This window comes from Prorops nasuta, unplaced genomic scaffold, assembly GCF_024137725.1.
Source record: "Prorops nasuta isolate Cenicafe-Biocafe unplaced genomic scaffold, Cenicafe_Pnas_1.2 PNAS00013, whole genome shotgun sequence".
NCBI classification, from domain to species: Eukaryota; Metazoa; Arthropoda; class Insecta; order Hymenoptera; family Bethylidae; genus Prorops; species Prorops nasuta.
In genome coordinates, this window is record NW_027116810.1 from 6434894 (window position 1) to 6448722 (window position 13829).

A 13829-nucleotide genomic window follows, 5' to 3' on the forward strand; every position below is an offset into this window, starting at 1 on the left:
TATTTAACCTTTGCTTGGCTCGATCGAGAGACACGGTAGCATCTCGAGACGGAAAGTATACATTACCGCCGAGCGCTATACCGCGTAATTATACAGCAATTTTTTCACCGCCCCAATTTTCAAACCAATTTTTTCCCTCAAATGATGCATTATCATGATTTAAGCGAAGCTTTTGAGAAAGCTTTCGAATGAGATTTCAAACGTCGTATATCGAATACACGTGTAATTGTACATAGCATTCGAACGAAGATTTACTCTCCATATCGATCTGTTTCTCAGTGGAGACGCTTAATTCGGTCCTTCGCGATTGTACCATGCATGCACGAACCGAAAGGCAACTTGAAGAAATAATTCTGGCACGGAAAAGGTATTTCATCCGTATAGGAGCAGATAGATATTTAGAAATCGATCCGTTGCAGCTTTCTGTAAGATTGGTAGTAAAAGCTGGTATTCTTGAACCGCTTTTCGAGCTGCAAGGACGCGAAACGTGAAAACTGTTTTGTAAATGATATAAAGAAGTTGAAAAATTTAGCAGCAAGAAACTCGAGTTAATGAATTATTTAACCGAGATATATAGCGAGTAGTAGGAATTATCGGCACAACGAGCTTTATTAAAATTTCAGGCTGGAAGATTGTTGTCGAGAGCATAAGAGACGATACTCTCGAATCGCTGCTGTGGCTGAGAGGATGCAAAATGTGCATGGAGACTACACTTTGTATGGATAATAGGGCTGTGTGTGGGATTGGAGAGTGTCGAGGAATTCTCGAGCGTAGAAGAGCGGGATCGATCGAGATATCGTGGGAAGGCGGCCAGGGATTATCGGTTTAAAAAATTCACTGAGAGACTGACTCGTGGCGCGAGTCGCGGTAGAATTTTCAGGTGGGATTGGAGGTGAGTGTAAGAATGGTTGTGGGGCAGGGAGGCGCGGCTCGGGAGAGGCGGGAGGAGGGGGGGGGGGGGGAGGGAGGGAGGGAGGGAGGGAGGGGGGGGGGGGGAGGAGAAGGAAGCACGTGGTCGGCCGAGGATGCTCGGGGGCTTGAATGAACGTGCACGTACGAGAGGGAGAATGGAGGGGGCGGGGGCAGGGTACTATACTACTACGACGACGGTCGTGGTACGGTGGTGGGGGACGCGGAGGGAGCATCGCAGAGACGCTCGGGGTGGCAGACATGTTGGAAGAGCGCGTGGTCCGAGGGAGAGTGGGGGGGGGGGGGGGGGAAGGGTGCCCCGGAGAGACCGCCGGCAGAGCCGCACGAGAGAGCGGTAGCTATACTTTCTCAGTCGATGACCGTGAACACGGGTCGCACGGGGGCGGTCAATGGAGCGGAGGAGGAGAGACCGATCTCGCGCTCTCAAGGTCGCAAAGCTGTCGCTGATATCGGCACGCGCTCAAGCCCCGATACGACTCTCAAGGTCGTCCACTCGATAGGCAAATTCCCCGCTGGTATTTTCCACTCGAGGAACCACGTTACTCCCGCAAGGTCTAATACAGCGGCGACTAGAGTTTTCAAGGTCGTGGGAATTGTGGTGAGATTTCGAGGAACGCGAGTCGCGATTCGCCAAAGGTCGAATTTCGTATAGGTTTCGCACCCCGTGAAAGTCGTGAAATCGATGGTGTCTTCGACTCGAGAAAGCTGCGTTCGATATATGATAAGCGGATGGGGGGAGCATTGGATAAACGCGGTAGCTCGTGCCGCGCAACCGAAAATCCCTCCTGTAAGGATTCTCGAGGAGGAATGAGCGAGCAAGTTTTTTTGTGGTGGAGCGAGCGAGTCGAGTTCCAGAAGAAGCCACGTGGTTAGGCTGGCCGGCGGCGCGAGCGAGTCGGAAAATGTGGTGGGGGGTCCTGCCTGGAAGAGAGAGAGCTCTCTCCGCCGTAGCTTCTCTTCTCCAGCCCTGTCTACCGAGCCTCGCATTCTTGCTCTACATTTTCTTCTTCCCCAGCCAGACACGCGTCGATTCTCGAGCAGGTAACATCGAAACTCTCGCTTGTGCTGTTTCGCGCCGCCGCCACACACGCGCGAGCAACGATAACAAACGCGTGCCATCGTTATTCAAAAAACTTTGCAACGAGAGCATCGATCTATTTAACGACGTATACAAGTTTTGCTCAACATGGCTCTCTTCATTTATTTCTGACCGTTGCGCCTCGCTGGAACCATGCAACTGTTTTCTCTCTCTCTCTCCATGTGCTCTTGTACAAAGGACTGTGTTTACATTTTGATTCGGTGGAACGAGCAGTTTGACGAATACTCGGATGCTTCTCGGAAACTTACCGGAGATATATTTGCTTAAGACCAACTCCGCTGTTGACGCAGCCGTCGGGAAGATGGAATTGTTCGCACAATGTTGCCCACTCGTTCAAAGTATTTACCTGCGAACAAAAAGAAGCGGTGAAAAAATCGTTCGAGGCTCCAAGTAATTCGATTCGCGATTGTATATAATTATGCAAGCAAGTCCTGCTTCGAGCATATATATAATTACGGAGGAGCTGCGCTGTGAATATGCTCGGAGTTTGCGCACGTCCGTTGAAATTTTCAGTCGGATCTCTCTCTCTCTCTCTCTCTCTCTCTCTCTACGTGCACCGAACTCGATGAATAACGCCGCTTCGTTATTTCCGAGACAAAATATTTCTATCCGTAGGTCGTTGTTTACAGGTTTCTCGCTTCTCATTTTCCATCGATCGTTAAATACGAGGAATTTTTTATATACCCTATGGACTGTTTATATATTCTTAGGCGAATCGGGTCTTCGGGGAAATGACGAAATTGAAAGGAAAAAACTTGTAATTCTGCGAGACACTCCGTGCTTTTCCTCGCATCCAATCTCGTCGGCAGAAATATTCAGAGCTCGCCGTTCGTTTACGACTCGGCATCTGGCCAAAGGTTTTATAGCTTTGTGTACGTCTCGAGGAAGAGAGGGAGGATGAATGAGGAGGAAAAAATGTTACGAGGGCTAGAGTCTTTTTCGCGAAACTCGAGCAGCTCCACGGCTGAGTCGAGCGGGGCTCCCCAGCAGCGACATCTTTGAGGAATCCTTGCATGCCAGCGAGCCGAGAGACGAAACGACAAAAACGTATAAATTTCTCATGTTGACAAAATTAAGCGGCGGCAACTCGTACCTTATTATGATCCACGTTAAAGTTCACCCTAGTGAGATGCAAAGTAATTTCGACTCGACTCTTTCGCTTTATAACGAGAGAAAAAATTCACCCTCGCCCGCCGTGTCTTGTAAACCAAGCCTCGTGCTATATATTCCAACGTGACTCGTTAATTTTCAGAGGCAAATATTGCCAACGTATAATACTCGTCCGAAATTTTATGATCAACGTGCATGTGGACTTTACGATGAAAACTATGGGATTTTTGATATTTTTTGCAATTGAAATGCACTTATATATATACGTATCCGTAAAAATGTGCTACTTATTCTGTAGGGAAATTTAAATATTGGAAAAATTATTGATGGAATTGTGGATGCGTGGGAGATTGGGTAGAGAAAATGGAGAGGATTTTTCTGTATTTGGATAAGCGGGATATGAATGTGTGGAGGAGGAGATTGTTTTTGGAAGGCACGCGCGTACCGAAAGGCGAAGAGGGGAGTGGCCCCGCGAGATAAGCAGCAGCAGACGAGGATACTGGGTCAGTGCTCTCTGGATCCGCGCCCGTGCTTTGGCTATTCCTGTCGCTCGCGGACGTTCGAGCTGATGAACCGAGAACAGCGAGAAGCCCCCCCTCTCTGTCGACTCTACCTCGACACGCGTCGACAGCGAGAAATCCCCGAAAAACTATATACATTCCGACAAAAGCGATTCATTCCTCCTATTTCCCAAATTTCTAATTTTACCAAAATTTCACGAGCAATTTGTCACTCGTTCGGCGGGACGCTGGAGCAGCTATGGCGCTGCGCTCTTGACTTAATAAGCGACATGTGGATATATATAGTTCCCGAAACACCCCTTCGGAGCATGGATGAAAAGAGACGCGTATCTATCCCCGTGAGAGATATCAACTTTTCGCATCTAGGACTTTCTCGATATACTAGCTGCTATTCACATTCGCAAGTTTTGCGCGTAGATTTCTGCCATTCTTATAATGGTTATGGGGAAAAATACAAATACTCTCTTACGTACATGTTTTAGGGCACTTGTAGAGCTTACGAAAGGTGGAAAATCGGGATACTCTATATGTTAAAAGAAAAACCCAAATACGAGCGAGTATTTTGTATTATAATTTTAATAAATATAATATTCTGATTTACTCTGGTTTCGCCGAAATGTCCGGAATACGAATAAAAATCCGGATCCACGAAGAGAGCTTTACCAAAGCACCAATAAGATACCGCTTGAAATTTCAATTATAAAAAGCTCTTCGAGCCGGTTTCGTAATTTTCACGAGGCCTTTTGATCGAGCTCGTCGGATGACTCCGACCAAGCGAGTAAGCAGTCGCTGACTCGAGGAACACAATGCTGCTGTTTCTTGGCAATCTATATCTGCGCGCTACACAATATTATATAGCGCTTTCTCATAAAGCCCTCGCAAGCGAGAAAGATATGCTTGAGCCACGCCGTTACGGGTATGAGGCGAAAACTCTCTCTGTTCTCGAGGAAAAGTGCGTGGGCCAACTTTAGCCCACGCACAGGGCTGAAATTGTGGCCTGTAGCAAGGCGATGTCGGACCATGTCCTCCGTCCCTATACGGGCTACTATACCGGGGTGGTAGCCCATGCTCTTTCAGCCCAACAACTTTTTCAAAGTGACGAATGTTGTGGCCGCGAGGAAGAATTTTTGCCCTTGTGTTTGTCACATATTGGAGAGAGACTGGGAGAAGAAGAGAGGAAGAGAAGAGTGGCGGAAGAGTTATCGAAGGTTATTGAATATTGGGTAAGGGGGAGAGGGGGGATAGACTGGCGGGATTTTGGCGGGTTTTTCGGGATTGGGAAGGCGCTGGCCGCCGCCAGAGGTCGAGCCGATCTATATCGACCCCCCCCCCCCCCCCCCCCACGAGACGATAAGGCAGTATAGCAGTGATGCGAGCGGGATCGTGGCTCGGCCGTAATCGTGCAACTTTGTTTGACCTTGGTAGCATGAACGTACGACGGTGCGCATGCGCAGAGATCTTCTTTGAGAGCGTCGAACGTATCCACGTGTTCGCAGGGACTGCTGCACGATGAAAGTGTCTTTGGCGCCACGTGCTCCGCTCGTTGGGGTAGGACATGGTTTCTCTCCCACCCCCCCCCCCCCTCTCCACCCCGCGCGCTCGACGCTCTCTCTCTCCCCCCCACCAATGCTCTCTCCTCATATATATATACAGACAAACACGCTAGCGCGTTGTACGTACATACTACAGACGCGCCGCGCCATGCTGCTCGCGCTCCGCTCTGTCCTCTCCGCACAAACTCTTACCCATGCACCTCCCCTCTCTCCTTCCCCTCTACAACCACTTTATCAAACGTCTCCCACTATGTTTTCCTCTCCAACTATCGATACATCCCTCTGCAAATCTGCTCCCCTTCTCATCCTCGCTCGCTTAATTTTCCACCAAATTCACTGGCACGCTCTTCTCAAGAAAATATCTTCTTCTCGTGTTATTATGAGAAATAATCCTCTCTGCTTTGGTTAGTAGTAGTTGGACCAGCGCTTTGCACGTGTTACTCTCCTCGTCGTCGATCTGCACGATAAACCGTGTTATCGCACCGGTCAACGACGAATAATTACAAAGCGGTGTGATTTTCCCAGCAGGACTGTCCTTAACCGAGCTTGTTGGCTTGGCTCGTGCGAGGCTCTTGAAAATGTTGCTCTCCTTCCCCCTCCCCCCCCCCCCCCCCATATACTCGTATTATCCGTCATTTATAGAGGTGTATCGTAAAAATTCTTTCGCGCGATATAGGGGGGAGGATTTGCACGGAGATGTTCTCTCTCTCTCTCTCGAGTTTCGTAATGACGCGATACTTGAGAGGAGGACGGCGGGTACAAAATGGTAAATATCTTCGGGAGATATATATATATATATGCCCTATGTGGAATATGAATCCACGGTGCGCACACGCATTCGTTATGATGGATAGAAAAACTGAATAATACAATAACAGAGGTTGACCTTTGGCGTGTAATGGCAAACAATAATATTGCGACACTCGCGAATCGAGAGTAACACCACGGATGAAAAACTAAACTAGTGTGTCGAGGTATATGAGCTACGCTGAAAAATAACTGTTGCTTCGAAGGAGGGGGAGAGAGAGAAGAAATTATCCTTCCTTATCGCAGCCACTAATAAAGCTATCTCGATTGCGAGTGTTCGCTGAAAAGCGTTTAATTTCAAGATTTATCATTGGCGATTCGAGCCATTCATCACGGGAATTATCGATAATTACGAGACTCGAACTTTCCACAGAGTAAACGAGTGAGTAAGAGTGTGCAGCAGGCGGAAATTGTACTTTATGGCACCGATATATACAAGCTTTCTAGCCTCGAAGATGATTGATAAAAATATAGAATGGACAATTGAACGGAGTTTTTGCGCGCATGACTTCCCATCGGATTCTTGCTTCTCCTCCTTCCTCTTCCCACCAATCCTAAATAACAGCCTGGATAAAAACCCATGACCTTTCCACGGTGAGTTCCATTAAAAAAGCGAGAAATTGTCATGGTGAAAAACCTAGCTATTATTAAGCCATACTTTATTCCACAGCTTTGCGACTCGTCCGAACAAAGTCCGTGTTGGCGGCTATATGTATTTCACGCCAGGCAGAGGCGAATAAAAACGAGGGAAAAACTAACTCGAGTCAGCGCGCTTAACCAAAACCGGATGGATAAGAAGCGCAACACGGTAAGATCCAAGAAATTGCAGCTTTCTTTCAATATCAAACTTTACGCGCGAGTAAATTATTTTCGCGTCAAGGTAATTGGCAGCGTTTCATGATTTATTTAAAAGAGCCTCCGCGCTACAGAGCTGTATATACATCGAGTTAACCCTCGGACAATTTTAGTTATCAAAAGTGCAAATAGTTTATGCGTTTGCGAAGCTTTTAATCCACAGAGCGAGGGATGAAACCAAGCATCGATGGGCCTGTTCCTGTATAGTATACACGCTAATACAATTATAACATTATCCAATCGCGAAAGCTGTACAATCTAGGTTGCACGCGCAGCGGGGGGTAGAGAAGCTATATCTATATGGCTGAGCCATCTATATACAGCAATTAAGAGACAAAAAGGAGAAACGCGAGGCGCTGAGATTGGTTTTGCCTCGCGGATGCGTTACGTCGACTACATGCTTGACGCGGGTATATACGGAGCAGAAAGCGCGCTCTGGAGACTCTGTTCGCGGAGAGAGAGAGAGAGAGAGAGAGAGAGAGAGCCCAACTACGATGGAGGAGCACGTGGGTTCGCAGGCCCGACTGACAGTTCCCAGTCAGCTGATCGTGTTTCCGGAGAGGTGGGGAGGGGGTGGGGGGGGGGGGGGGTGAGGGCTAAGCACAGCAGCACCGGCACACCAAAAGATGGAGGTGGACGAGAGAGAGAGAGAGAGAGAGAGAGAGGAGCGGAGGGGAGGGGAGGTGGTTCGGCAGTGAGGAGTAGGGATGGGGGAGCAGGGGGAGGGGATGGAAGGGGTTGGCGACGCGCAGTCTGGCCGCTACCGCTGCCGTCGTCGTCGTCGTCGCCGTGGTCGTCGCCGTCGCCGTGGTCGTTGCCGTTGAGGGATCAGCTGATAGGCGGAGGTACTCGCATCTCTGCTGCAGTTACTGCTGCTGCCTGACTGACTCTCCGAATGAACGAATGAATGAACAAGTCTTCGCGTGCGTACGCGGGCGCGAGGAGGGGGCAGCAGGGCGCGTATGCGCGTGTCCGACTAACTACCAGGGTGAATATATACCAGCGAGCAGCACGCTTGCTTCTCTCTCTCTCTCTCTCTCTCTCTCTCTCTCTCTCTCACTCGACCGTGGCCCCACAAGATCAACTTAGCCCGATACTCCACTTTCAACATCGTGTGCCTTCAACGCTTGTCGCAAAGATCCACCGAATCAACCGTGTTGATCATTTTCACCATGAGTGAACAAACTTGTCGGTGGTTCTTGCACAAGTTGCTTCTTGTGTATTATAGTTTTTCAAAGTGGAGGGTCTGTTGTGGACTCTCCCTCCCATAGCAGAGTTTTTTTTTGTAGCATTGTTAAGAGACAGCTCTCTTGCATTTGTTTTCTTCTCTTTATATACATATACATATTTTATTTGATACTGTGTAGGTAGTTGAGAGTTATTCTTCAGAGGTTGCTCGATCCGTGGTTAAGTTTCTGAAAAATAATAAGGTTTTGTGTTTGTTTGTGTTGCTTCGCGACCAAGTTGTGCTCGTAATAGTCGAGACCCTTTGGAAGCCCGTGGGTAGGAGTATGCATATATTCTATTTGAACTCTTTCCAGATTTTCTTTGCTGGTAGAGCAGTATAGCTATTGTGTCAGTGTAGCGGTGTGGATTCGTCTTAGATGGAGCTACATATATATTGCATAGCGAGGCGAAAAATAGCGTAATTTTTTTAACACATTCACGTCCAACGATCTATTTAAAGTAGCTGAATCACAGATCAGCATGGACGTCGAAGAGTCGATCATTTATCTGCATTTCTTTCTCAGGACAAATGTGCCGCTATATTTATTTTTGCACAAGCAGATTCAACAGATTTTTCGTTAAGAAAGAAAATTCGATTGTAGAGCGAGTACCTATTTGCAGCATGGTTCCATTCCACCGTTAAGCTTCGTTCGTATAATAATTTCTCGCGTTTTTCCCTACAATAGTGCGTGGGACTAATTTGGCCAGACCAATATGAATGTGTGGTGTGTACGATGAGTAGGTGTGTGACGCGTGCGCAAAGGATTAGGCATTAGGAAGGTAGCGAGGAAAGATTCGAAGAAACGAGGAGTCGGTCGAAATAAGGAGAACAGGAGAGACGGATAATCTATACTCCGGTCGATGAGAAAAGGTAGTGTGAGATATGGTTGCTCGCTGTTTAATAAAGAAACTAGTGAATTTAGGATCCCGTCAAGTATTTTTTTTAATTCGTCCTACAAACGAGTTGCTGTATTCTCATTTCCAGGTTGGTTAACCCTCTGTATGATTTCTGGAAGAAAACTCCATTTTATGTCTTTTCGTTTATTGTCCGCTTGCGAACTACAAGATTAAGCCTCGTTCGCAACAATCAATCACCGCTTATTTACATTTCTTTGTGCAATAACGAGTAGCTTTACTTTAGTTTCGCGAGGTTGGTTAACTTTAGTTAATCCTGCGAATACTTTCTGGAAGAAAACTCATTTTTATGTCTTTTCGTTTGTCTGCTCTCGTTCCAAGCTTAAGCTTCGTTCACGATATAATCCTCTCACACACACACACGTGCATTTCTTTACGTAACACACTGTAATCATTCTTACTATATCCACGTGAACATGCGAATCGTAATCTTCGCGAATAGCTCGTGCAATTGGTGCTTGCAATAAAATATAGAAATCATCTACTAAAAAATAATTGTTTTTTTCAAGTCATTGCAGTGTCTGACGTATATATATATATATATATATATGTGTGATAGTGTATAGGTAAATCGAACAAATCCTAAAATTTTCTCATCAACAGGATAATCTATAAAAGCGGAAACTCAGAGTTGCAACGTAAAGGTAGAATCCCACAATTTTCCAAAGTAGAAAATATATGCGCGCCTATCCGAGATAAAACGTAGCACGGCAAATATTTTCGTTTGCTTTGCATTATGCAAGAAGAATAATGATGAAATCATTAGCAACCCGGGTATTAAAACTACGTCACTCAAGGTACAAAGTCAGTTTCCATTATAATTCGTAGAAAAATGATTTGTATAACACGTTTTTTCATTCATCGATACGTACGATCTCGAGAAAGCAAACGAACCACGAGCATATTTCATAATTAACAATTCAATGCTTGATGCAATATTTAGAAAGTATGTATAAATGGAATAATAATATAGTAGGTTAAGCTCTTTTTAGATGATACAACGTAAACACGTGACACTGAATAATAAAATACAGAAACTAAAAAAAAAAAAAACTCGCGTAACATCCATTGGACTGTGAAGCATTATTCAGTTCGCCATTCGTCAGTCTTTGTATACATAATCAACAGGTACCTACAGAGAGTACCAATTGAGGCAGGTAAAATATTTTATCCCACGCATTTGTTGTGAATCTTAGAAGAAAGCTTATATATATACGTGTACACATATAAAGGTTAAAACTGTCAGAGTGGAAATGTGTATATTTGCCAAAGCAAGTATAGCACTCAAAGCTGGAAACTTTTAATTGGAAAGCCTTATTGCCGCGCATGGTCCCGATTAACTGGGTCGTGGGTACACCGTCTTATCTACTCTCGTCAACTTCAGAAGGCGTAGTCCATTTGCTGAATCACGCGACCTTTCAGACCGAGCTACACGCCTTCTCGTGAGACACTCTCACTCCTCCTCCTCCTCTTGCTTCCAATATTGCTACCAGCAATACTCTCACGACACTATCTCGCATCGAATTAGCAGAAAAAATTCCACGTGTGAATAGAAATATATTGCCAATTGCGTATATCGTTATTGCTACTTATATGCATGGGACACGAGCGAGAGGGAAGACTAATGCACTGAACAATCTCATTATTTTAGCAAACACTCTTTGCACAAGTTAATACTCTATTCTCTCGAGTTTATCGTAGCTGAGGATATACTCGGTGTGCATATCATATAGGAAAAGTTTGTAAAACTTTGCAGTGACTTTTTTACGTTGAAAAAGTGCTTTTGGGTGTATTTAAAAAAGAAATTTAGATGGAATTTAAAATTCACGCGAGTTTTTGTCCGATAATTTGCTAGATTATGTTAGGGATCGAAAGTGAGCAAACGTTATGGAAGCTGGCGGAAGGAAAGTTGGCTGGTTAGTTGCCTTTCCACGCAACTTACGATCGATCGCTATTGAAATTGCTCGCTTTGAAAAATTCTTTAGAAACTTTTGCCGTTAATCGAAAATGGCAGATATTTCAAGGTGCAGCGGAGAGAAGCTTGTGACAAAGGTATTTCATTGTAAACTCTCCGAGTGTAAAACTCGCTAGAGGAAAGTGCAATATATTCTAGCAAAAATGCTGGGACTTTCAACGTAACATTTGGAATATATTTGTCAATCTGAAAGAGGGAGACTGTTATATCTGCGATAATCAATGGATAATCCTTCGGCTAAAATTTGCTAAAAATTCCGGTAGTTCAAGAGTGGAATTCCCGATGAACGTTCGAGAGGGTCGTTTTGCCATCGGAATCGATTGACAAACACTGTTTACGATCGTATCTCAGTTTATCAGCGCATAAACCGATCGAATTTGAGATTCCTCGATGTCACGAGGCCGAATGTATATAGGCGTATAGAGATTCGTGCTTGCAATGAAAAATTGCAAATGTTTCTCAATGTTAAAAAGTGAAACTGCGATGATGAAGAAAAAGAAAGCTGATTTTTCCGTCGGAAGCAATCGATGATCAGTTGGTGGCACAATGTTGAGCTTAAAAATTGTCTGCGATAAAAATGATTTGAATTTGAGATTCGTCGAGAGGCCACGTGTAGGCGTGCATTGGTATAGAAGAGAGAGAGAGAGAGAGAGCGGCCTGGCCGTTGTGTGTATATATAGGAGCGATATGGGTATACGGCGTACATTTCTGCCGTTATAAGCTGCGGCTCTTGTAAAGTCATCGATCGGATGATCTCGTTATGCGAAGCGTGTGCGTGCATGTCAATAGAGGCGTGACGAGCGTCGACGCGCGATACTCGCTCGTTTATAGAAAGGACAGCCGGTGAATTAGCTTGGCGACCGTTTCAGCCAAGCGCTCGTATAGGATATATATATGTGTGTGTGTGTGTGTATACAGGCGCTATAGGAATTCCGCTGTGCCATAAACGAGACATCTGCTGAGACACATGCGGGTGCCGCGTCGTATACATGCGTCGTCCAGTCAGTTGTTGCTGCCAGAGACACAAACAATGCCTCTCTTTTCTCTCTCCCCCTCCCCCCTTTGTTCTACCGTTACATAAGATAAACCAATCTATACGGTAACTGTACGACAAGGGAGATATCCTCAAAGATATACAACTATTTATTTATTCCCATATATAACGCGCATCTCTCTCGAATTTGCCATTTTCACCATTTTCCTTCGTTTCTCTCTCCAAAAATCTCTCTTGATTCGTGCAAATCAAAGACATTTTTATCACTGTCCTTTTATGCACAAGTAGAAAAATTACAATTTTTTAATTTTCTTTCTTTCATAAAGTGTCTCAAGTCGAAAGGCTCAAAGGGGGGGAATCGCACGATGTTTTTTTGCATCTTCGTGTAAGAAAGAAATCGAGAGGATCTTGTTCCCCAATTGGTGATAATTTTGCGAGTAAACGAGCTTGATATTGATTTCTAATGGTAAGCGGGGTGTCTAAACGTACGTGTATAAGCGGAAAAAAGAAGTAGGCTTGCCAATCGTGCAGAGATGGATGAAATGTGTGTGTTAGAAACGCGCGCGGCAGGGTGAGGGGCTCGAGGAGGAGGAAGAGGGGAGGGGGGAAGAAGGGAAGGTGCAGTGACCTCCAAGTGGCAGGGCTCGTGCTCGAGTGTGATGGCTTACCGACTGGTACCAGCGGCCAAGGCCACTAATACCTACATCCTTCGCGCACTGCAACCTGGAAGCCGCCGCCCCGCCACTCTTTTTACCTTTTCTTTTCTCTCCTTATTAAAGACCGCGCAGAGAACGTTCGACAGCCACTCTGCCAACCAATACAAATATTGCATCAACCACCAATTGCTCTACCCTCACTTACCTATTTTTTTTTTTTTTTTTTTTTTTTTTTTTTTTTTGGCAATTTTCAATACTCGCAACGTGACTCATCTCTACGCTCTGCCAACCAATGTAAATATTCCATCTAACCCAGATCTCTGTACCGTACATGATTTTTGCAAGATTTTTGTACAAACTCATTTCGATTCAGTGATGGACACAAGCTAATCTATATTTACTTGCGGTACTTTTACAAGCGTGTGCATGTTCCCGTGCTACTGGTATATTCGTGCCAGGAAAGCTTTCAAAAATCTCAATAAACACATCCGATTTGATCTTTAAATCCTTAAATATGTATATAATTAAAAACGAAGTTCGTAATTGAATATTGAGAAAAAAGAAAGGAAAGATTCGCATAAAGACTCCAAGTAGTAACGCGTGTGTGCGAGGTAGCCAATTTTCGAATCTCTTTAAAGAAAAGCCAGACGCGTATTTCAAAGCCAACTTTCCCGTGTGTATAGAAATCGTGTAAAGTTACGAGGAGTTTAACACAGGCGCACTCGAGCCTATATAGAATTAGGCAAAAATATAGATTAATAGGAGCGGAACGAGGCAGTTTTGCCGAAGAGTGTAAACGTCAGCGGTACTTTGTTTTTTATATCTCTCGAGAATCAACTCGAATGTTGAGTTGAAAAATGGAATAATCTCTTTGCTCTCTGTTCTTACGAAACAGCGGAGGTTATCACACACACACACACATGGAAAAGGAAGAATATTTCGAGAGCATAAATAATTTTTCTCGAGAATTTTCGCGAGCGAGTGAAAAATATTGGAGGAGCCATGCCCTCGAGCAGTTCCAATTGGTTGCTTTTCGTACAATTCAGTGTTTATTCGGTGCTATACGTCGTAGAATGACAGCGTCGTGAAATTCCTTGAAACGGGAGGGTAGAAAATATTGCTCGATGTTTCATCGTGCAGTATAAATCTATATATGCGTATATACATCCACCTGGGTTAACTGGAAT

General features: G+C 45.1%; 1 protein-coding gene across 9 annotated transcripts in view; it reads right to left on the reverse strand.

The window, feature by feature from the left end:
• Positions 1-13829, reverse strand: part of Bap170 (Brahma associated protein 170kD) — a 48197-nt gene that overhangs the window by 20666 nt on the left and 13702 nt on the right. For all 9 annotated transcript variants that reach the window (XM_066734778.1, XM_066734783.1, XM_066734780.1 and 6 more), the window contains one exon: positions 2278-2375. In XM_066734778.1, the coding sequence (XP_066590875.1) occupies positions 2278-2375 (98 nt within the window). The remainder of the gene's footprint in view (positions 1-2277; positions 2376-13829) is intronic.